This window comes from Podarcis gaigeae (genome assembly GCF_964106915.1).
Source record: "Podarcis gaigeae genome assembly, chromosome: 15".
Taxonomy (NCBI): domain Eukaryota; kingdom Metazoa; phylum Chordata; class Lepidosauria; order Squamata; family Lacertidae; genus Podarcis; species Podarcis gaigeae.
In genome coordinates, this window is record NC_139692.1 from 31,975,837 (window position 1) to 32,000,004 (window position 24,168).

The 24,168-nt window shown below is 45.9% G+C and overlaps 2 protein-coding genes and 1 long non-coding RNA gene across 5 annotated transcripts in view; 1 reads left to right on the forward strand and 2 right to left on the reverse strand.

Moving 5' to 3' along the window:
- Positions 1–24,168, reverse strand: part of LOC310832558 (uncharacterized protein) — a 43,803-nt gene that overhangs the window by 9,064 nt on the left and 10,571 nt on the right. For all 3 annotated transcript variants that reach the window (XM_083714536.1, XM_083714538.1, XM_083714537.1), the window contains 3 exons: positions 12,527–12,594; positions 11,503–11,666; positions 3,057–3,285 (listed from right to left, as the gene is read on the reverse strand). In XM_083714536.1, the coding sequence (XP_083570662.1) occupies positions 3,057–3,285; positions 11,503–11,666; positions 12,527–12,594 (461 nt within the window). The remainder of the gene's footprint in view (positions 1–3,056; positions 3,286–11,502; positions 11,667–12,526; positions 12,595–24,168) is intronic.
- Positions 1–24,168, forward strand: part of POR (cytochrome p450 oxidoreductase) — a 96,541-nt gene that overhangs the window by 5,072 nt on the left and 67,301 nt on the right. The gene's annotated exons all lie outside the window — the stretch shown is intronic.
- Positions 3,453–11,403, reverse strand: LOC310832771. The gene is made up of 3 exons (XR_014558425.1): positions 10,880–11,403; positions 9,581–10,426; positions 3,453–3,518 (listed from the first exon to the last, which is right to left on the reverse strand). It is a non-coding gene; the product is annotated as an uncharacterized lncRNA (long non-coding RNA).

The window sequence follows — 24,168 nt, forward strand, 5'->3', positions numbered from 1 at the left end:
AGAATGTCTTATAAAGTGTGAGTCCCAATATGGATCCTTGTGGGATTCCACTTTCTGCATCCCTCCATTGGGAGAACTTCCCATTTATTCCTACTCTCTGCTTTCTGTGTTGTTATGTACTGTACTGAGTTGAATAGGATTCAGAATGCAGCAGTCTGATTGGTTCTAGAACAATAGGATTCAGAATGCAGCAGTCTGATTGGTCCTAGAACAATAGGATCCAGAATGCAGCAGTCTGATTGGTCTACAGGAGCCACCCAATCCAGCTCCAGGTGGAAGTGAATCTGCAACCAGATTGGCCTACAGGTGAATCCCGGAATTAGCCAATCACGTGGGGCCCATTATGTAAATAATGTATATAAAGCAGACATTCTGGGGGAACTTCCATTCCTCCTCACCACTATGAGCTGAATAAAGAGCATGAAATCCACTCTCGATTCTGAGTATATTTCATGTGTCTTTATGAGTTCCTGATGCACAGGATGACCCTGCCTCTTATCCCATGACTGCTAAGCTTATTCAAGTATTTCATGCGGTACTTTGTTGAGAGTAGTCACTTGAAATAGCCAAAAGATGAATCAAATTGCCAGTGGCATAGTCTGAACAGGGCAAACTGAGGTTCAGGCTGTCTGAAGGACTGTATTTTCCATATGAACCTGCCCGGGCTCTGAGATCTTCAGAGGAGGCCCTTCTCTCAGTCCCACCACCTCACAGGCATGCTTGGTGAGGATGCAGGAGAGGGCCTTCTTGGTGGTGGCTCCTAGGCTTTGGAACTCCCTCCCTAGAGAGGCCAGACTGATCCCCTCCTTGATGTCCTTCTGCCGACTGTTTTATTCCGACAGACCTTTGGGAAATGACTGTTTTTCCTGGAAAGGTTTTTTAAATAGTGCTGTGCTGTTTTTATTATGTGTGTTTTAATAGATTTGTTTTTAAATTGTTTTAATTCTATTAGAGCTTAAATAATAAAATAAATAAATAAATAAATAAATAAATAAATAAATAAAGTAATTAAACTATATCTATATATTTTCCTGTTAGGAATCATAGGTGTGGAACTCCCAAAAGAAAAGACTGTTTATGTATGCAACGACAGCAGCAAGGATGCTCTTAGCCCAAAGATGGAAAGAAGAAAAAGCACCGGCCAGAGAAGAGTGGCAGACCAAACTGATGGAATAGGCCAAAATGGTAAGATTGACAGGAAAGATCAGAAACCAGGAAGACCGAATATTTGTGAAAGACTGGAATAACTTTTTAACATATCGAGAGACCACTGTAAACAGTTGAAATCATTGGGAGGAATACAGTGACACTTGTAAAGTAACATGAACGTTGAATACTATGGATATATAATAGAGAGGTTAGGCTGGCCTCAACTAGAGCCAGGGCCTTCTCGGCTGCGGCTCCAATCTGGTGGAACGCTCTGTCACAAGAGACTAGGGCCCTGCAGGACCTGACATCTTTCCCCAGGGCCTGCAAGACAGAGTTGTTCCACCAGGCCTTTGGTCAGGGCGCAGCCTGACTCCCTCCTCTGGCAACCTGTACAGAATCTTGTTTAATCGGTTGCCATTAATTTGATTTTAATTAATTTTTATAATGAAATATTTTGAATGTGTAACTATTTGATTGTTTGATTATTTGATTATTGTTAGCCGCCCTGAGCCCGGCTTCGGCTGGGGAGGGCGGGATATAAATAAAATTTATTATTATTATTATTATTATTATTATTATTATTATTATTATGTAAAGGTAAAGGGACCCCTGACCGTTAGGTCCAGTCGCGGACGACTCTGGGGTTGCGGCGCTCATCTCACTTTATTGGCTGAGGGAGCCGGTGTACAGCTTCCAGGTCATGTGGCCAGCATGACTAAGCCGCTTCTGGCAAACCAGAGCAGTGCATGGAAACACTGTTTACCTTCCCGCTGGTAAAGGTAAAAGTACCCCTGCCCGTACGGGCCAGTCGTGTCCGACTCTAGGGTTGTGCGCCCATCTCACTTAAGAGGCCAGGAGCCAGTGCTGTCCGGAGACACCTCCGGGTCACGTGGCCAGCGTGACGAAGCTGCTCTGGCGAGCCGGCACCAGCACAGCACACGGAAACGCCGTTTACCTTCCCGCCAGAAAGCGGTCCCTATTTATCTACTTGCACTTAGGAGTGCTTTCGAACTGCTAGGTGGGCAGGAGCTGGGACTGAAAGACGGGAGCTCACCCCGCCGTGGGGATTCGAACCGCCGACCATGCGATCGGCAAGCCCCAGGCGCTGAGGTTTTACCCACAGCACCACCTGCGTCCCCCTTCCCGCCGGAGCTGTGCCTATTTATCTACTTGCACTTTGACGTGCTTTCGAACTGCTAAGTTGGCAGGAGCAGGGACCGAGCAACAGGAGCTCACCCCGTCGCGGGGATTCGAACTGCCGACCTTCTGATCGGCAAGTCCTAGGCTCTGTGGTTTAACCCACAGCGCCACCCACGTCCCATCTATCTATCTATCATCTATCTATCTATCTATCTATCTATCATCTATCATCTGTCTATTTTTCTTATGTATATATGTTTTTAGCTTTCTGTATTTTATCTGTTTTAATTTACGTAAGCCACCTTGAGCCCCAGTCTGGGGGAAAAGGAGGGATGTAAATAAATATAATCATAACGACAATGACAATCATAATTTAGAATAGGGACGGGCCATAGTTCAGTGGCAGAGCATCTCCACTGTGTGCAGAAGGACCCAGGTTCAGTCCCTGGCATCTCCAGGTAGATATGGGAAAGAAAGACCCTGCTTGAAACCACAGAGAGCTGCTGCCGGTCAGGGCAGACAATTCTGAGCCAGATGGACCAAAGGTCTGATTCAATACAAGGCGCCTTCCTACGTTCTTGTGAATAAAAACAAAATATGTCCAGGTGAGAGGGGAACTGTAGGACTGGACTCCAGGGTTGCGACTTCCCAACCAACCCCTGTAGCTATGCTTCAAAGGAACAGGCCCTCTTCTTCTAGGGATGCCACCATGCATTGACCTTTCTGCCCAGAAAAGAAATGTCAGCAATGGCATTCTGGAAACTCACCCAGATTCTACACAGCTCCTGGCGCTCAGCACCCAGTTTTCTGCAACCAGGCTTCCTGCACAAATGGGATCTCCGCCCTTCAGGACAGTGGCAGCCCAAGGCCATTTCCCATTCTTCTGCAGATCTTTGCCACCCCGGTTGCTTTTGTGATCCTTCTGGGTGCCTGCGTTGTCACCCACACCGTTAACAGACAGCAATGATGGTTTCAACAAACAGAATCCGCTGGAATCTAAATGTGGGGGAGAGAACAGGTTTGTATCAGAGTTCCTTTGGGTTCACAAACAACTGGTGTTCTTCATATTCTGCATATTCTGATCCTTTAGAAAAACCAACAATTTGAATTCTAAATATTGAAAATAAGTAGGCAAAAGTACACATGAAGATGCCTTAGGCTGAGTAAAGCCCATCAAGCCAGTATGGTGGTGGCCTCCAGATGTTGTTGGACTCCAGTTTCCATCAGGCCTGTGTGAGATTAAGAAATAAAGGAAAAATTACAAGCAAGGGTGTGCCTCAAACTCAGTCTGGAAAGTCCCCATGAGCTGCGTACACAGGATAAAGAAATCCAAGGGGCGTAGGCCCATATCTGATAATAGATGAAGTGGTTAGTGTAGAGTGGACAATGTATTAGAAATGTGTTGAACTCTGATAAGTAGATTGTAAGCCAAGCCTCTGAAAGAGGGGCGGCAGCTGTAGGGATAAAACTGCTGCGCTTATGCCTGATCGAGGCTCTTCGTATCTACGGGTACGGAGGGTCCGCCTTTGCAAACGCGACTAATAAAAGGGTTAACCTTATATTGAAGTCCTTTGTCTGTTTGTTTCCACGAACGACTTCTCACAATTCTGGCGCCCAACGTGGGGCCCTTGACGGGTGGCTCGAGCGATACTCGGACCCCGGGCAGGCGCCCCTCCGTCCTTTCGGAGTGGCTCGGGGCCGGGATTTGTTCATAGCAATCCACAAGGGCTAAGACAGGACTCAATATAGGTGGGAGAGACAGTCTCGATTATCAGCGGTCAGGGACCGCGAGAGCCCAGCGGGGACGCCCGCCTGTTCACTAGTCGCGAGAAGCGGCGCTGGACTGTATTGGGTGAGTAGACGTGAGAATTTTTGTAAACTGTGTTACGGGGCGGGGGTGAGAGACTCGTCTCTTGAGTGAAAGAGAGGTTCCATATGGACGCGTGAGTGTGGATCAGGGCTCTGCCCTGACGAGAGGATTAGCTTGCGGTTCCGTCTATCCCGCGAGGGAAGCGGCCAGGCGATTCCGTGTGATTGTGATAGAAAGTGAAGTTGGAGACATTGTAAACCATGGGTAAGGGTCAGAGTAAGAGACAGAAGGAGATAAATGTGAAGGGTCCTATAGACCCTAATAGTCCATTAGGGCAAGTATTAATACAATGGAATGAGGATTATATGAGACAATATACAGTTGGTTTGTCAAAAGTGACTATGATTAACTTCTGTAGGGTGATTTGGCCAAAATACCCTATAGGGTCGGACAAAATGTACAACTGGAACCCTGAGGGGGAGACTGAAAGGTATTGGATGACACAATTGAAAAAGTACCTTATAGAAAATAAGAGAAAGAAAAAGAAAAAGAAGTGAGGCAGGATTCTATAAGATTATTGAACTGGTTGGGAAAATTAGGAGTAAAAGTGTCAAAGGAAAAACTGCAGTTCGTGCAAAAGAAAGTAAAATATTTAGGGCATCTGTTGGAGGGAGGAACAAGAAAACTAGACCCAGAGAGAGTCAAGGGAATTTTGGAACTGCAACCCCCAAGAAATAAAACAGACGTGAGGAGGATGTTAGGACTACTGGGATATTGTAGATTGTGGATAGACCAATATGCAAAATTGGTTCAATTTTTAAATCAAAAACTCATTGGGGACGAAAAGGTAACATGGGAACAGGAGGATGGATTAAAATGGGAAGAAATAAAAAGGACTCTGATCGGGGCCCCGGTCTTAGCACTGCCCAATCTTCAGCAACCGTTCCACTTGTATGTAACGATCGGTTCCCAGACTGCTGTAGGGGTCTTGGCCCAAAAGAGAGGGGGGGCGATATCAGCCAGTTGCATATCTTAGCAAAACCTTGGAACCAGTAGTACAGGCATGGCCCACCTGCATCCAGGCGGTGGCAGCAGCGGCTGTATTGGTGGTTGAGAGTAGAAAATTGACTTTTGGTGGGGCCCTAATAGTTCATAGCCCACATCAAATATCTACTGTGATGACGGGGGCAGCCTCCACCTGGATGACGGACGGTCGCTTAGTAAAATATGAAACTATTTTGAGGACAAGCCCCAATATTACTCTGGGAACCGACCGAAATTTAAATCCAGCTGAGTTTCTGATCGGGGAAAGAAAAGAGTGGGAGCCAGATGAACATGACTGTATGAGTACTATACAATTAATGTCAAAAGTCCGGGAAGATTTGTCAGAAGTGCCCCTGGAGGAAGGAGAAAGATGGTACACTGATGGTTCTAGTTATGTTGAAGAAGGGAGGAGAAAATCAGGATACGCTATAGTTAAAGAAGATGGGGAAATTCTCGAAAGCGGGGCTTTGCCGGCAACCTGGTCGGCTCAGAAATGTGAAATCATGGCCCTGACACGGGCTCTCGAGTTGGCAAGGGGCTTAGAGGTAACCATATGGACAGACTCCCGCTACGCATGGGGGGGTGGTACATACTTTTGGTAGAACTTGGCGGGACCGGGGATATATATTAAGGCAGATGGAAAACAAATAGAGCACATGGCATTGCTAGAAAGGCTATTGAATGCCCTTACTGGACCAGAAAAGGTGGCAGTGGTTCATATTTCAGCCCACACCAAAGGAACGAGTCCCGAAGAAGTAGGAAACAGGTGGGCTGATTTGAGAGCGAAGGAAGCCGCCAAGGGCATCCCTAGAGCTGCACTGGTTCAACAGTATAGTTTGAAAGTACCTGTCTTGACCAAAGCGGACACAGAAAACCTGGTTTTTACCCCCCAAGAAATTGATTACATGAAGAAGGAGAGATGGAAACAGAGGGATAATGGATGGGAAACCCCAGCAGGGCAAGTGGTAATACCAAAAGCTATAATGATGGGGATCCTAGAAAAGGTGCATGAGGGTGGGCACTTCGGGACGGAAGCAATGATCAATATGGTAAAACCCCTATATTGGAGTAAGGACATGTGGCCTATGGCACATGCCATAGCCTGGAAATGTTTGATATGTCAAAAAGTAAACAAGACCAGGGCCAAAATAACTGAGAGAGGAGGGAGGCCGTTAGCAGTATGGCCTTTCCAAAGAGTGCAGGTAGATTTCACTGAACTACCCGAAAGGGGGGGGGGCAGAAATATTTATTGGTGTTCAAGGATCATCTCACGGGGTGGATGGAGGCTTTCCCTAGCAGGAAGGCGACGGCACAAGTGGTTACTAAGGCTGTTCTAGAACATATCGTTCCCCGGTATGGTATAATCGAGGCCATAGATTCAGATAGAGGTACACACTTTACCCAGAAAGTGTTACAAGAAGTGATGGCAGCCCTGGGAATTAAATGGGACCTCCACACACCATGGCATCCTGAAAGCAGTGGGAAGGTAGAAAGGGCGAACGCAGAAATTAAAAAACACTTAATTAAATTATACTTGGAAAATGGGCTACCCTGGACGAAAAACCTTCCCCTGGCTTTGTTAAGAATACGAATAGCACCAAGAAAGGACCTGGGAATCTCCCCCTTCGAATTGGTGATGGGAAGACCATACCTAGCCCAGCTGGGTCAGCCCCTGGTAGAATTTAAAGATTTGTTCCTAAGAAAATATTTGCGGTCACTCTCCCAGTCTTTGTTGTCTCTTCATAGACGTGGCGTTTTGGTCCAGCGTCCTCCACTATTGGAACATCAGCACACATTTCAGCCTGGTGACCGGGTCCTGATAAAAGCGTGGAAGGCGGAGAAGCTACAACCTGCTTGGGAAGGTCCGTTCCAGGTACTGCTTACCACCGAATATGCAGTAAGGACCAGAGAGCACGGGTGGACTCACTATCATAGGGTCAAGAAAGCTCCGCAAGATTGGAGGGTATCTGTTGATTCAGACAACCCACTAAAGGTGACGCTTACCAATCAGGGAACCAGGAACCAGAGAGGACTCAAACGCTGACCTTAATGTGCCTATTCTGTGATTGCAAGTGCTTCTATGAATGTTGTTGTTGTGTCCATTGTGAGTGTTGTGTATTATGCGTGCATTGTACAAGGTTATGTAACATAATCTTCATAGAGGACATAATTATCCAATATTGCACAATCACCTTAGAAGGAGAGGTCCATTGTAGTCTGACTAGAACCCCTACAGTGGTGCAAGCAGTGGACCAATTAAGACAGAAACAATGACAAGGGAGGGAGTAAAGAAAGTAGTGATGGGAATTGGCCTGTTGATTATGTTAAGGGGTGTCACGGCCAAAGAAATTCAGAATTGTGACCAGTGCATCCAGACTACTAGGACTGGGACTATGATTACACAAACTCTAATGTATTACAACGTTGCTCCAGAATGTGTGAAAAAATTAGATCCCTGTGTCCATAATCAGACCCAATATTTTAGATGCAAAACTAGAGAAAATAAGACAGAATGTTACGAGCCCCTAGCAGTGGGACCCATTACGTCCAGCATATATGTATATGGATATAAAGGGGGAAATGCAACCCTGTATGTTTATGGGCTAAGGAACGTCCTTCCACTAGCCCCAAATATATTCATTTTGGTTTAGGGATAGATGGAACCGGAAGGGATCCTTATGGGTATCTGGTCATAAAAATACATACCACAAGAGTTAGCAAAAAGCCCATTTCAGTATATGAGAGCTTCGAGGAAGAAATACAGCAGTTAAACAACTTACCCCTACCCTCAAGAGCCCATAACATGTTTTTAAGCCTGGCTGAGACCATCGCCAAAGAGTTAACTGTGAGGAATTGTTTCGTGTGTGGAGGGACAAACATGGGAGACCAATGGCCTTGGGTGGCTCACGAGGTAAATTACACTGAGGTCTGGAGAAATGAAAAGAAATACACATACCATCATCCAGGCAATGAGGTCTGGCAAATATCAAATAACCTGGTGGGAATGGAATGCTTTGTCAGGAACGCGCCAAGTACAGAGGGGAGCACCAAGGTGGGAGATACCCCTTGTGTGGGACAGTGGAATGATAAGCAATGGTGGAGTTCAGATAACAATACCAGAGAATGGCCACCTGCATTAGCTAACATGATTAACATGACCTTTCTCCAGGACCCCCAAAACACCTCAAAGGAATGGACAACCCCAGATGGATTTTATTGGGCATGTGGGGGGTATGCATATAACAGGCTGCCTCTAAATTGGGTAGGGTCCTGTGTATTGACCACCCTTCGACCCAGCTTCTTCTTACTCCCTTTAGAGACGAAAGCTAAGCTGGGTATGCCTGTATATGAAGAAATTGGGCCCAGGAGAAAGAGGGCGATTCACATAGGGACCTGGCAGGATAATGAGTGGCCCCCCGAAAGAATAATTCAATATTATGGTCCCGCGACTTGGGCTAATGATGGAACAGCGGGATCTTTTGGGAGGGACCCAATTTATCTATTAAATCGTATTATTCGCTTACAAGCTGTAGTAGAAATTATAACTAATGAAACCGCTGCCGCTTTAACAAAACTCGCTAAGGAAAGTGCAAAAAGCCGTACCTATATTATGCAAAACAGATTAGCGCTCGAATATTTATTAGCGAAAGAAGGCGGGGTTTGTGGAAAATTTAATCTAACAAATTGTTGCATTGAAATAGATGATAGCGGAAGGGTAGTAAAAGATATAGCTGACCGAATGATAAAGTTAGCGCATGTTCCTGTGCAAACATGGGAAGGCCTTAACTTCAAGGAATTATTCAGCTCATGGTTTCCAAAATTACCTGGATTACAAGCCATTGTAGCTTTAATTGGGTTAATAGCCGCTGGATGCGTACTAATCCCCTGTGTATTGCCCATTTTCGTTAAGACTATTAACAACTCACTCTCCCTAATAGCCCAGCGGCATGTAACCACTCAACTAATGGCAATGAGATACGAACCCATACCGACAGATGAGGAGGAGAGAAATCACTGGGAGCAGCTACGTGAGTTTGAGGCAAGGTATCAAAGAGAGGGGGGATTGTGAGATTAAGAAATAAAGGAAAAATTACAAGCAAGGGTGTGCCTCAAACTCAGTCTGGAAAGTCCCCATGAGCTGCGTACACAGGATAAAGAAATCCAAGGGGCGTAGGCCCATATCTGATAATAGATGAAGTGGTTAGTGTAGAGTGGACAATGTATTAGAAATGTGTTGAACTCTGATAAGTAGATTGTAAGCCAAGCCTCTGAAAGAGGGGCGGCAGCTGTAGGGATAAAACTGCTGCGCTTATGCCTGATCGAGGCTCTTCGTATCTACGGGTACGGAGGGTCCGCCTTTGCAAACGCGACTAATAAAAGGGTTAACCTTATATTGAAGTCCTTTGTCTGTTTGTTTCCACGAACGACTTCTCACACCTGCCAACATGGATCAACAGCAAGGGATGATGGGAGTCGTAGTCCAATAACATCTGGAGGGTGCCATATTGGCTTCCCCCAATATGGAGTATTGGTGTAGACACTTGCAGAGGTGACTTGAATTCTTGTTGAGGAGCACACTTAGAGTGGGCTTCCAGTTCCACAGTTGCAAACTGCTGGATCAAATATGAATCAATGTCATATGATGGCAAGTGACTGACAGGTGGCCCATGGACAATGGAGGAGTTCTGGGTGGAGGGGGCCCTTATTTAGAGTCTTCAGGGTCTCAGCCAGAAAGAGGTCTCTTTCCCTGCCAAACCTACCTCCTAGATCCATTTTTCATTTATTTTATTATTTTATTTATTACATTTGTATACCTCCCTATACTTGTAGGTCTCAGGGCAGCCCACAACACAAAGTTACAATATACAAAGCACAACATATGTAATAAAAATAATAAAAATGTAATAAAAATAAAAATAATCAAAGCATAATAAAAACAATAAAAACAATTAACAATACTAATGTTTACATGCTGGAGGTGTCAGAAATGGAACCTCAGCACTGTATATATCTGGTAATCAGGGAAGAGGAGAAATCAGCTGTCCAGGGTGCTGAAGCCCCGCCCTGGTGATCCTGCCAACTCCCACCTTCCTCGCCTAATATAGTCCATAACACAGCCCTGAGAACTAGAAGCTTGAGAGATGCATGTGTAGGTTTTAAAAAATGAAAGGGGTGATTCTGTGCTGGTGTAGGGCTGCAGAACACAGACAGGCGTGGAAGTTTTTAACAGAACAGCTCAGAGGATTGTGGGCAGAGGATCTGGCCCCTCCTAGTCAATTAGGTCTATCTACATTTCTGGTCCGTATAGTAAAAGCTATGGTTTTCCCAGTAGTGATGTATGGAAGTGAAAGCTGGACCATAAAGAAGGCTGATCGCCGAAGAATTGATGCTTTTGAATTATGGTGCTGGAGGAGACTCTTGGACTGCAAGAAGATCAAACCTATCCATTCTGAAGGAAATCATCCCTGAGTGCTCACTGGAAGGACAGATTGTGAAGCTGAGGCTCCAATACTTTGGCCACCTCATGAGAAGAGAAGACTCCCTGGAGAAGACCCTGATGTTGGGAAAGATGGAGGGCACAAGGACAAGGGGACGACAGAGGACGAGATGGTTGGACAGTGTTCTCGAAGCTACCAGCATGAGTTTGACCAAACTGTGGGAGGCAGTGGAAGACAGGAGTGCCTGGTGTGCTCTGGTCCATGGGGTCACGAAGAGTCCAAACGACTAAACAACAACAACAACACATTTCTGGCCTTTGGCAGACTACAACAGAGTCTATTGCCTCCCTCCTTGGTAAATATATTGGCAGTGTTTGCACGCCGTGCTAGGACACTGTAGCACCTCATAACTGAATTCCATAATTCCAAAATTCTGGTGTCGTGTACAGAAAATAGATCTGTGTGTATCTGATGGATTAAATCTGCTAGTGGGTTGGAGCAGAATAAGCAATGCTTGTTAAATAAGTAGAGAAAATCACAGAAGGAAGGAAGGAAGGAAGGAAGGAAGGAAGGAAGGAAGGAAGGAAGGAAGGAAGGAATTCAGTCTGGCTCTCTACAAGGGGATCATTCTCTGGTGAAGTGCATGATCTCTTTAGAAATGCAGCCTGAAGAAATTAAGGAGAATATTTTTATTTTTATGACATTTATATCCCACCTTTTCTCCAAAGAGCTCAAGGTGGCATAGTAACCTCTTGCCTTCAACATTTAATGCTGCCTTGTTTGCTTTTCAGTGAACTGTAAAAACCTCAAGAAGTCTTTCTTTGTTTGAGAGAGGGATAAAAAAATATTTAAATCAAATAAATAAATAAATAAATAAATAAATAAATAAATAGTGTACTGTACTTTAGCGGCACAGCCCACCTTCAATATGTACGTTCTCTGCATCTACCAGGACTCCGGTTTCATTGTGAGTTTCTTGGTAGCCACGCTTCATTTCCTGGGACACGTTGTTGGGGCTCAGTTTTGACGCTTGGGTGCTTCTGCGAAAACTTGCCGGCTCTGAAGTTCTGGATTTTGGGCCAGCCCTGGAAAAATAAATCAGGAGATGGCAGCCCCCCAAAGAGGTTTTCCTGCCTAATCCCTGCTGGCCTGCCCTCGAAACTTATGCACATTGTGGATAAAGTTGTAGCTTTGTGGTAGAGCTTCCACTCTGGATGCAGAAGGTTCCAGGTTCAGTCTATGGCATGTCCTAAATCAGAACTTTATGGAGAATCATGAGGACTAGTGTCTCACTTTTAGTGAAAAACAAAGCCATTTTTGCAAGCTATTTCCCCATATGCACTTTCATTTGTCACTTTCACTAATACATGCTTCTTTTTCTGGCCCACATTTACTTGCTTTGCAAGGTGGGTTGCGAAATTTTGAGACATGCAAAGTTCAAAGGTGATTGCATTTGTGTTCTCATCACATTTCAGGAAGTCTGGATTCAGCAGATTCACCTTTAAGCGTAAACGGAACCAAATTTCCCCGTCATCCTTCCTTTTGACTCAGTCATCCCCAGTCCCTTCTCTCTTTCCACTTGCACAACAGCAAACTGATAGTGCTTTTCCCCTCCTTGGTTGGCAGCTTTAGAATCCAAGTCTGCTTATTTGACTGCTTATTTTATCCAGCTCCAGACAGACTCAGATTCAGCTGATGCACCAGTCACCCTGTGTTGATTAAATGCATCTTGTATCTTTAAAGATGGATTTTACTAAGTTGGCAACCCTAATAAGCAGAAACACTAGGGCCATCTTGTTTATCTGGCAGTCTAGTAAGGTCAGGTTTGTTAGAGACAAATATAGGAAGATCCTAAACTCTGCACTCATCGGATTTCAAGGACAAATATAGACACATTTATTTTCTTTAGTTAACAGTGAACTGTAGGAGAAGCAGCTTAACCTACTTCAATTCCAGGGTGGATGACCTTCGATATTGCAGGTTTAACACACCTTTAGCAAACGAGTTGTTGATCTGAAAGAAAGAGAGATGTGGGGATGAGAACCTCGTTTAAAACTATTTTATGTACTAAACAACACAAATCCAGTTAAAGTCCTTCCCAGGTACATGCAGTATTTTCCAGGTTTACATGTGATCAACGTCTGGGTCCCTGAGAGAAATACTCTTTTCAGCTGACCTTCTACTGAGTTCTCATAGTGAGGCTAGAAAATCCCTGCTAGTTTGGTGATAAATGAAAAAAGTGTCCAGATATGATTGATTCTGTTCAAAACGTTCCACAAAACACATGACTTTGTTGTCTGAAGGACAAGGCATATGGCATGGATGGAAGTTGAACAAACAGGCTGTTGGATCTCAGTGCTGGCGAAGGGCCCAGCATCCTCCATCACACCTTGAGAGCAGAAGGCTAATTTAAGGGAATGTAGAACAGGGTGCGTAAATTTGCACACCGTTCTGTTATTCAACACTGAACTGCCACCCCTCAGCATCTACCATCTGAGGCAACCTCCTCACTCCGCCTATTGGAAGGGATGAAGGGGAAGCAGTCAGAAAAGTCTAAAACCATCTCCGACAGAAAGAGAAAAAAGGGTGACAGAAGGAGTCACAGAAAGAGAAAGAGTGAAAGGGGTGTCAGATGGAGGGAGACAGCTATATATAGAGAAAAGGGGGTATCAGAGAGGAAAACAGAGTCTCAGAAAGAGGAAGAGAGAAAAGGGGATCAGAAAGAATTATACACAGAGAAAAAGGGGTGTTAGAGTGAAGGTGTCTCAGAAAGGGCAAGAGAGAAAGGGGTGTCGGAATGAGAGAGGTAAAGAGAGAAAGGGAGAGAAGGGGTGCCCAGGTTTTCTCTCTGAGCCCACCCACACTGGCTATGGCCATTGCCACCATCATGGGCGTAGCCAGGATTTATGTTGGGGGGGCAGAACCGAGCTATGTGAGATGTGATTGGTTAAGTATTTTTATTTATTTACTTGATGGAGGAGTGCAGCTGCCTCCTTGCCCCCCTGGCTAGACCCTTGGACAGCATGAAGCCCTTGACAGCTTACCACGTTGTCCTCAACTGGGGGCAGGAAATCAAAGTTCCCCACCGCTAGTTCAAAAGGTGGGGCGGCCCTCCTGGGCTGCTACGGTCTGGTACTCCTTCACGAGGCCCAGTCAGGCGGCCCTGTTGAGCTGCAGCTCCTCCGTTTGACTTCCTGGGGCCTACCCTGTCTCTTGTTTTCAGGCAGGGCCTGGGATTGCGCACTGAATGTTCTCCTGGAAGAGGCGGCCTGCCAGAGAGCAGGGTTTTGAACCCTGGCAAACTTGGGTGACGGCCACCCCTTGGCACGCAAACCTCTGCTCTCGCCTAACCTGTTCCAAACAGGGACCTTTGGACCCTCCCCAAGGCTGTTCCTGATTTAGGTGAGCGTGTCAGAGGAGTTTGCAACCCGAGGGGAGAAAGAGCAGCGAAGAAGGCAAACCTTCGCACAGACACCCCTGCGATGGGTTTTCATGTTGTGAAAGAGCAGCTGAAAATGCAGGCCGGGAGCCACATTCTGAAATGGCCTGGCTTAACCCTCGTCTCCATGGCAGCCTGCTGGGAGCATGAACACAAGCCAAGAAGGATGGGCGGCTCCTGTACTTCTGCTTGGAGCGAGGAGACCTCTGAGGCTCGTGTGCATCCCTTATCTGGTTCAGTTCCGATATGCAGAACTGGCTTTATTACAAGTGCCACATAATACCTGTTCCACATTTGTCAATCTTTAAGTGTGGCGGCAGCTGAACTTTGGAACTCCCTGCCTATTGATCTCAGGCAGACGGATCCTTTGCTGTACTCATTTCGGTGCCTGTTTTGTTTAGGCAGGCCTACCCAGATACGGTGGTACCTCGGGTTACATACGCTTCAGGTTACATACGCTTCAGGTTACAGACTCCGCTAACCCAGAAATAGTACCTCGGGTTAAGAACTTTGCTTCAGGATGAGAACAGAAATTGTGCTCCGGCACAATTGTAACTCCTTCACAGCAGGCAGCAAGAGGCCCCATTAGCTAAAGTGGTGCTTCAGGTTAAGAACAGTTTCAGGTTAAGAATGGACCTCCGGAACAAATTAAGTTCTTAACCTGAGGTACCACTGTATCTAGAATGCCAACATGTTCTTAGTCTATTACTGGTTTTAGTTTTCTGAATGTTTTGGTTTTTTTATTAGTAATTTTATTTATTTATTCTTTTTTGCAAATCGTGTTGAGGTTTTTACATACCGATTTCATAAATCCTAGGAAATAAAGAACAATCTATTGACAGCGTTCGTGCCCCACCCATTAAGTTGAAAAGGTCTGACATGAATCAGTTCTAAGGCAGTCCCTGCCCGCAGGTTCACAATCTGAAAAAGGCAGGGCACGTGAGGAAAAAAGGAAGGGGAGGGCGAAGGAGGAAAGCAAGCTCAAAATAAGTACTTAAAGTTACGGCCAATGTCAGTGGAAGTTATCGTTCTCTTGCTCTTGGAATCCTCTTCCACACAACCATCAAAGGCGGAAGAGCTCTGCCATCCTTGGCATATGGCAAGCTCATCAATGGACAGTGGCTAAGGTGGCAGAAACACCAAGATAATAAGGCCTTACCCTTCTTGTCCCATACATTAAAGGGAGGGGCAGTGGCTGCAATTACTCTGTTGAGGAAAAGGGCACTCCACATATGCTCAGGGGCACTGCATCTTATCCTCTCTAGACCAGCAAACTTGGGGAGGCACCTTCTCTCCCATCAGCCCACCCTCACCTATGTGGTGTAGTGGTTAGAGCAGAGGTGCAGAACCTTTGGCTTGCAACTCCCATCGGCCCCAGTGCCAGGAATGCCAGTGGTCAAGGGAGTTCTTGGGAAGTTTATTCCAAAAACAAACTGGTAATTGTTCTAGTCCATCAGGTCCCACAAGGATAATTCCTGCTCACATCTGTCCCTTTACAAAGCAAGCTATTCATTTCCTTTTAAAAAAATATAATAATGAGATGGTATCTTATCCTCTTACTCCTTTATTTGGGCTCTAAAGAAAGGAAAGGAAATCACAGTGGAATTAAAGCACCTGCGCTTAGTCTTTATATAAGGTATTACATGTGTAAAGATGGCATTTCGTCGCCAGGAGCAAAATAATCCAACTTAATTATAAGCCTGCCAGCTTCTGAGGAAGGCTGTATCTCAGGCATGACCAACTGAGGGGTGGGGGGGGGAGGCTGCTTCCTGCATGCACGGTTATGCAAGACTTTCCTGCATCTGCGGTAGAGGCATACATATTGGTCTCTGTGTCTTGTTCCAGCCCTCCTACTCCTTGAGAAGGTACTGGGAGCTTACCTGGCAAGCCCTCCTGTTTGGTAGTGCTGTTGCTGAATGCCAGATTGGTTCATAATAAGGCCATGCTCATCCATGAAGCGGCTGGTCTGGCTTACAGAATTATAGAATTGCAGAGCCGGAAGGGACCCCAAGGGTCATCTAGTCCAACCCTCTGCAATGCAGGAATTGGAGCTCAAGAATCCCTGACAGGTGGCCATCCAACCTCTGTTTAAGAACCTTCAGTGAAGGAGTGTTCCGCTGCCAAACAGCTCTTACCACCAGAAAGTTCTTCCAAATGTTACTTTGGAATCTCCTTTCTTCTCACTTGAAGCCATTGGTTTGGGTTCTACCCTCTGGAGCAGCAGAAAACAAGCACACATAGGCCCTGGTGCAGTCTGCCACTCTAATATGGCTTTTGTAGTGTATGGTTGCCATATTTCAAAAAGTAAAAAACCAGGGCACCCCAGAAGTGGTTGAGCCTTTCATAGACAAACCCCCAAGTTGTTGAGGTTTGCCAAAGAAATGCAATTTTTCGACTGACTTGCCTAAGATCCAGGACAAAGCGCTGCCTTTTGAAAAAATCCCCCTTTGAAATCTGGACGTATGGCAGCCCTATTGTAAATACGAACTTTTTCTGTTCTTTGCTACTGTGGATCATGACATACATTAAGGTTGGCATAACTTAATATGAGTAAAGATTCCCATTATGAACTTTTTTGACCCTGGTACCAGCCTTATCTCCAACATGCCCTGAGCTCATAATACTTTATGTAAAGATCAGCATATGTAACCTGGTGACCAGCAAAGTTTAATCTACACCTCCTGTAAAAGAATAGTTCCCACCTAGATAATGCTAAAATAACTTTAAGACAGGAAACAAACAAGGAAATCTACTTTAGTCATTGCTCGCTATGGTTATATTCTTTCAACATTCAGTTAAGCAAAATAAACAAAATGGGAAATAGGCAGCAAATTCAAAGAAGAGACAATAGAACAATATAAATATTGGAATTAGAAGAATTGCTCATTTCAGAGTCCTCCTCCCTTTTCCATTAGAATGCAGTGAAGCATTTCTTCCCTTGACATTAGTGTGGGTCCTGTGGCAAAACTGTCACACTCACTTTCTTTAGGCTTTAGAGAACAGGGATTCTGTTACTCTTCAGAGCAAGGTGTTTATGTACTGTAGTATTTGCTGCCTGCTTAAATTGAAATTTGGCTATCCGAAGCAGCATTTATATACTCCATCACTTTCATTTCATGTAATAAAGCAATCTTTCTTTATTTATTTTGTGTGAGAATTTTGTGGGCATAAGGTTCAGGGCAGACACATATTCATAACGAGCGCACATCATATTTCTAGCAAAAGATTCCAAACCTCTTGGTAGTGTGTGTAGAACTACAGGTGAGGGGCACACACACATGTGCATTTAGTCACATACACTGTATGTAACACTCGCATAAACCAAACATCCTCATTTGGCCTCTGCCTTTCACCTTCCGCTTTTACTGTCTTACATACCTTGCCTCCTCAAGGCTTTTTGGACCTGAAAATTGGGTTAGGCTGTTTGCATTCCCCTTCCTTCTCCCTAGAGAAGAGCTCACCTGTAGCCTAATAATAGGAAATGGAAATCTCAAATTAGCATCATCATGAGTTAGGATCAGGTGGCCACTGCAGTGAATTAGCAGAACGGTTTGTTGCAACATTAAAAGGTGTCAATTCATGAAACAGAACAGGCACCGCAAGTAATTTTGCCTGAGGCAATGATGTCACAGGGGGAATAGCAGAGCTCTATGGAGCAGCAGCAGTGACATCATCTGTCAGAACACACATGGAATTGACAGACTCCCTTTGCTCTGCAAGGGAACCCGGCAATAACAAGCCTTTCAAATTTGTTTCTGGCAGATTAGCCTAGGCCCTCAGCCAGCCTTTGCCAAGTTAGTGATCTCCTGATGTTGTTGACCCACATTTATCATCAGCCCTTGTCTTGCTTTAATTTATTGTATGTAAGCTGCTCCGGAAGCCTTCTTGGTTGAAAGGCTTGGTACAAAGGCTCTTTTTAAACTAAATAAAAAATAAATATAAATATGCAAACTTCCCAAAGCATAGCACAAGGCTGCACACACGCCTGTTTTTCAAGAAGCATCTTTTTCAAGAAGGAGTTCTGCAGACTGCAGATCTTTGCAGTGGAATAGAACAAATGCTTGCATCTCAGCCTCAGTGAAATTTTCACCGCCCCATCATCGGTTTCTGGTTCGGAGTGAAACATGAGCGATGCTGCTTTGGAATCAGGGGTCACAAATGTTCTTGGGCCTGCCGTCTGAAGATTGTGAAGTAAGATGAAAGGTGAGATCTGCGAGCATGTGCAGAGTGCCTTTCGTAAATTGCTCAACCCACCAGGTCAGATCAGAGCCTATGACTCCAAAGCCCCATGTGGTCAGTTGTATCACTGCAGCTTCTTAGTGAAGAACCCCACCCTTCCAGATTGACTCCGCCCAGGCTAGTGGTTGGCTCTACCCACAGAACCTTGAAGGATTAAATGTGGGTTTCCTGTCATCAGTGAAGCTTTGCTTGGGTAACATGACCCAACGTGTGTTGTGTTTCTAGTTTTACTGGTTGGTCCAGACTCTCGGCTCGTTCTCAGTCCTGCCTTTTGGTGTGTGCTCTGATTCCGATTGCTCTTTGGCGCTCAGTGCTGGTTCCCAGCTCCTTACTTGCTCCAAGCTGGTCTCATGGCCTCCTCTTTGTACACCCAATGGCCTCTCTAAGGGTAAAGGGACCCCTGACCATTAGGTCCAGTCGTGACCGACTCTGGGGTTGCGGCGCTCATCTTGCTTTATTGGCCGAGCGAGCCGGCGTACAGTTTCCGGGTCATGTGGCCAACATGACTAAGCCGCTTCTGGTGAACTAGAGCAGCGCACGGAAACGCCGTTTACCTTCCCGCCGTTGCGGTACCTATTTATCTACTTGCACTTTGACGTGCTTTCGAACTGCTAGGTTGGCAGGAGCAGGGACCGAGCAACGGGAGCTCACCCCATCGTGGGACTCGAACCGCCAACCTTCTGATCAGCAAGTCCTAGGCTCTGTGGTTTAACCCACAGCACCACCTGCGCCCCAATGGCCTCTCTAGGGTGGCTAAATAGGAAGGATCTGGTATCTACTTACTGAGATGCATTAATGGTCTGACTTTGCATCAGGCAGATTCCTCCGCTTCTATTTAAATCAGCCCATGTTTCAGAACCACGTGGACTGGAATCTTAGCTTATATTTATACAAGATGCTGTAGCTCAATAGCAGAGCTCCTGCTTTGCATGCAGAAGGACCCAGCTTTGATCCCCAGTGGCATCTGGGAGAGACTTCCTCTCTGAAACTCCAGAAAGCCCTTGCTGCCAGTCATTGTAGACAATACTGAGCTAGATGGACCCAAGGGTCTGAGTATAAGGGGGCACCACCAGCAGTTGTGATCGGGAATTTGTTGAACCATTCCCAGTATAAGCAGAAAACCAAAGGAGTTTGTCCACATTGGCTGCAAAGGCACTATCACGAGTGCTAAAACCTTCCGTTTCAAAAAGGTGGATCTGTTCAGTGCTTTTGTTCTAGAAAAAATGGTTCTAGCACTGCAAACCCTTGGGCACCTCCAGGGGAAAAAGCACTGGATCTGTTGTTAAAGCTGAGTCAGAGAAAGAGCAAATATATTTAAAAGAAAATATAATTACATGTTGTTCTGATAACAATCTTGTCATTGCTTCCCTGGAAACTGAAAATGCTGGATGGGGTAGCAAAGGTCACAGAGAGCCATGCAGCATTAGTGACCAATTTGCAATGATGAAGAGGCCATCATTAAAATGATGTTGTTAGATCTCTGTGATCTGTGCCATGCAGAGGCTGCCTAACCTTTAATTTGAAAGGTTGTGGAGTGGCACCTGACAACCCTTGTCGGTTCATCAATGAAAATAAGGATGTTCTTGTGCTCTTAATACAGCTGCCTCCAAAGTTAATAACAAAGTGACGAAAACAATTTGTGGTTTTGATTGCAGGCAAGGGGCATAAGAAGAGCCTGTTGGGTCAGGTCAATTGCATATCTAGTCCAACATTCATTCATTCATTCATTTATTGAACCTATATTCTGCCCTATACCCAGAGGTCTCAAGGCAGCTCACAGAACATCCTGTTCTCACAGTGGCCAACCAGATGCCTCTTCTGGTAAACCCACAAGCAGGACCTTGAGCACAAGAGCCCTCTCTGCTCCTGTGGCTTCCAGCAACTGGTACAGTGGTACCTTGGGTTACACACGCTTCAGGTTACAGACTCCGCTAACCCAGAAATAGTACCTCGGGTTAAGAACTTTGCTTCAGGATGAGAACAGAAATCGTGCTCTGGCGGCGCAGCGGCAGCAGGAGGCCCCATTAGCTAAAGTGGTGCTTCAGGTTAAGAACAGTTTCAGGTTAAGTACGGACCTCCAGAACGAATTAAGTACTTAACCCGAGGTACCACTGTATTCAGAAGCATTGCTTCCTGCAGCTGTAGAGGAGGCAGAGCACAGCCATCACAACTAGTAGCCATCAATAGAGCTCTCTTCCAGGAATTTGACTAATGCACCTTTAAAGTCAACCAAGTTGGTGGCCATCGCTGCCTCCTGTGGGAGAGTTCCGCAGTCTAATTCTGTGATGCATGAAGGAATTTATTTTTTCTGTCCCAAATCTCCTAACCTTCAGCTTCATTGGATTTCCACAAGTTCTAGAGTTAGGTGAGAAGAAGAAAACATTCTCTCTATCCACTTCCTGCATGCCTTGCATAATTTAATAAACTTCTATCATGTCACTTTTTACTCACCTTTCCCCTGAACTAAAAAAATCCCAATTGCTGCAACCTTTCCTCATCAGAAGGGAGTCATTCTCTCTCCCTGATGCTTTTTGTTCCCCTTTTCTGAACCATTGTTCATGTCTTCAATATCCTTTTTTGAGGTGAGGTGACTAGAACCCAGGGCACTGGCTTACACCAAATCAGACCACCAACCTCTTTTGCTCAGTAATGTTTGCACTGCCTAGCAGTGGCTCTCAGGAATTGGGGGCTGGAAGCTTTCCCCAGCCCTATCTGCTACCCAAGCAACAGCAGGAAGCAGAACGGTGCTGCTGGTAACATTGCAGCCTGTTGTAAAAGGATGTTGCGCACCCACAGCCAAGGGTTGTGGAGGTCACATTTCTCCAAATGATTCTATCAATGCCCCGCATCTACTCCATCCCTCAGGAAGATGCATCACATCAAGAGATAAAATTCCTTGGTGGTCAACAAGCTGCTAATAAGCAAAACTCTTCAAGGATGAGATTACTATCTTGCCTTGTTGTTCTGCTGGTATGTCAGCTGAAACGTGAGTGTGGTTAGCAATGCATGAGAGATGCGGTCATAGGACCTGGCCAAGGAGAAAAGCAGGAGCCTCTCTTGGCAATGAGGAAAGGTCTCGTTTTAATTTAATTTTCTGTTTGTGCAGGAGGAAATGGAGTGTGCTCATCACCTCTGCTCTGCCCCGTCACATGGGGCAATGCAAATGTGTGCTGTGATGTCACTGCATTTTCCCAGTCCACTTCCAACAGCTGTTAGGGGCATAAGAAGAGCTGGCTGGATCAGGCCAATGGCCCTTCTAGTTCTGCATCCTGTTTTCATGGTGGCCAACCAGATGTATCAATGCGAAACCCGTAAGCAGTGCCTGAGTGCAATTGCATGTGATTAACCAGAAATTATTGAGAGGCATCTTCTGCCTCCCACAAAGGATCTAGAACAGGCACCCCCAAACTTGGCCCTCCAGCTGTTTTGGGACTACAATTCCCATCATCCCTGACCACTGGTCCTGTTAGCTAGGGGTGATGGGAGTTGTAGTCCCAAAAGAGCTGGAGGGCCAAGTTTGGGGATGCCTGATCTAGAACATAAGAGGACCCATGCCCACCAACATTTCTCCAATGAAAATAGGGATGTCCTCTTCCATAATAACAATTATAATTATTATTTTATTTATACCCCACCCATCTGACTGGATTGCCCCAGACACTCTGGGCAGCTTCCAACATATATAAAAACATAATAAAACATTAAACGTTAAAAAAAACTTCAGATGTCTTCTAAAGGTTGTATAGTTACTTATCTTCTTGGCTCAGGGATCGCGTAACTCCATGCCCCCCAACATTTCTGCAATGAAAACAGGGACGTCCTAAGAAAAAGCGGGACATTCTGGGATCAAATCAGAAACTGGGGTGGCTTCTGTAAATCCAGGACTGTCCCTGGAAAACAGGGATAGTTGGAGGGTCTGGGAACGTGAGTGCTGGTTCAAGGCCAAAGGCCCATCTGGTCCAGCATCCTGTTCTCACAGTGACTGACCAGATGCCTCTGCTGGGAAACCCATGAGCAGGACCTGAGCACAAGAGCTCTCTCCCCTCCTGTGGTTTCCAGCAAGTGGTAGTAAAGGTAAAGGGACCCCTGACCATTAGGTCCAGTCGTGGCTGACTCTGGGGTTGCGGCGCTCATCTCGCTTTATTGGCCAAGGGAGCCAGCGTACAGCTTCCGGGTCATGTGGCCAGCATGACTAAGCCGCTTCTGACAAACCAGAGCAGCATATAGAAATGCCATTTACCTTCCCGCAGGAGCGGTACCTATTTATCTACTTGCACATTGACGTGCTTTCAAACTGCTAGGTTGGCAGGAGCTGGGACCGAGCAACGGGAGCTCACCCTGTCGCGGGGATTTGAACTGCCGACCTTCTGATTGGCAAGTCCTTGGCTCTATGGTTTAACCCACAGTGCCACCCACGTCCCTTCCAGCAAGTGGTACTCTGAAGCATTTCTGCCCCTGACTATAGCAGAGCATAGCCATTGTGGCCAGCAACCATTAATAGCCCTCTCCTCCGCGAATGGTAATGGGAGACAATGACACTGGTGACTCAACGACATCATACCAGGTGTTTCACAAAATAGCTGGGAGGGGGAACAGGGATGGGAGGAAAAATGACTGGGCTGTTGCTTTTATGGGTGGCCATGCACTGGCTGTGAAACATGTCATTCTGCTGTGAACCACAAGGCTCTTCAGGCATCAAAACGTGCATAAATGATGTAAAGCGTACAAAACAGGAAACAGCCTTAGTCAGACTACTGGCCCGTCTAGCTCAGTGTTGTCTTCTCTGACTGGCAGCATCTCTCCAGGAGTTCAAGGAGGGGTCTCTCCCAGTTGAAAATGCAGATGGCAGGGACCATAGCTGTCAACCTTCCCTTTTTTTGCAGGAAATTCCCTTATTCCATCGCCATTTCCTGCTGCTTCCCGCTGTTAGATATCCCGTAGACTGTCCCCGGGACAGGTGAGGCTGCTGATCCCTTATTTTCAAATCTGAAAGTTGACAGCTATGGCAGGGACATCTTCTGGAGGCAGTAAAGTGATGTAACATGATTTCACACAGCTGCTCAAGGGTAACAGACAAGGAAGAAGACCTTGGGGTCATGGTGATGGTTCAACGAAGACATTGACCCTGTGCAGGTCAGTTTTGAAAAGGCAAATTCCATGATAGGGATCATTAGTAAAGGAACGGAAAATAAAACTGCCGATCGCACAGTGCTGTTATACTAAACTTTGGTGCAACCATGTTTGGAATACTGCATACCGTCAGTGCTTTTTTCAGCTAGAGCACACAGGAGCATAGTTCCAGTGCCTCTCAGGTGGGTGCCCCTGCGGGCCAGTGCTCCCCCCCCCTTCACCTGCTTCTTGCCTTTGTGTATTTCCAAGAAGCCCAAAATGAACATTTCAAGTCAAAATGGAAGCTGGCCGGTGTGTGCGAGTCTATACTGTGGTACCTCTGGTTACGTACTTAATTCATTCCAGAGGTCTGTTCTTAACCTGAAGCACCACTTTAGCTAATGGGGCCTCCCGCTGCTGCCACACTGCCGGAGCACTATTTCTGTCCTCATCCTGAAGCAAAGTTCTTAACCCGAGGTACTATTTCTGGGTTAGCGGAGTCTGTAACCCGAAGCGTATGTAACCCAAGGTACCACTGTACTTTTTTAAAGAACTATGACTCCACCTAGCTCCTAGCCGCGATTGGTCAAGCTACAGGGCAGGGCCAATTTGCATTTCCTCTTCTTCAATCCGTCTCCCATGTAGTGGCAGCAAGCTTTCAGCTTTCCAGCCAGCCCTCTACTGTTGCACACATGTGCATTTGCACGAGGGCTCTTCTAAGCTGCCCCAGCCATCTGCCTCAATATAAGAGAACACGGGAGGAAGGCATATTTATTTGACCTGCACCCCAACCAGGGGTG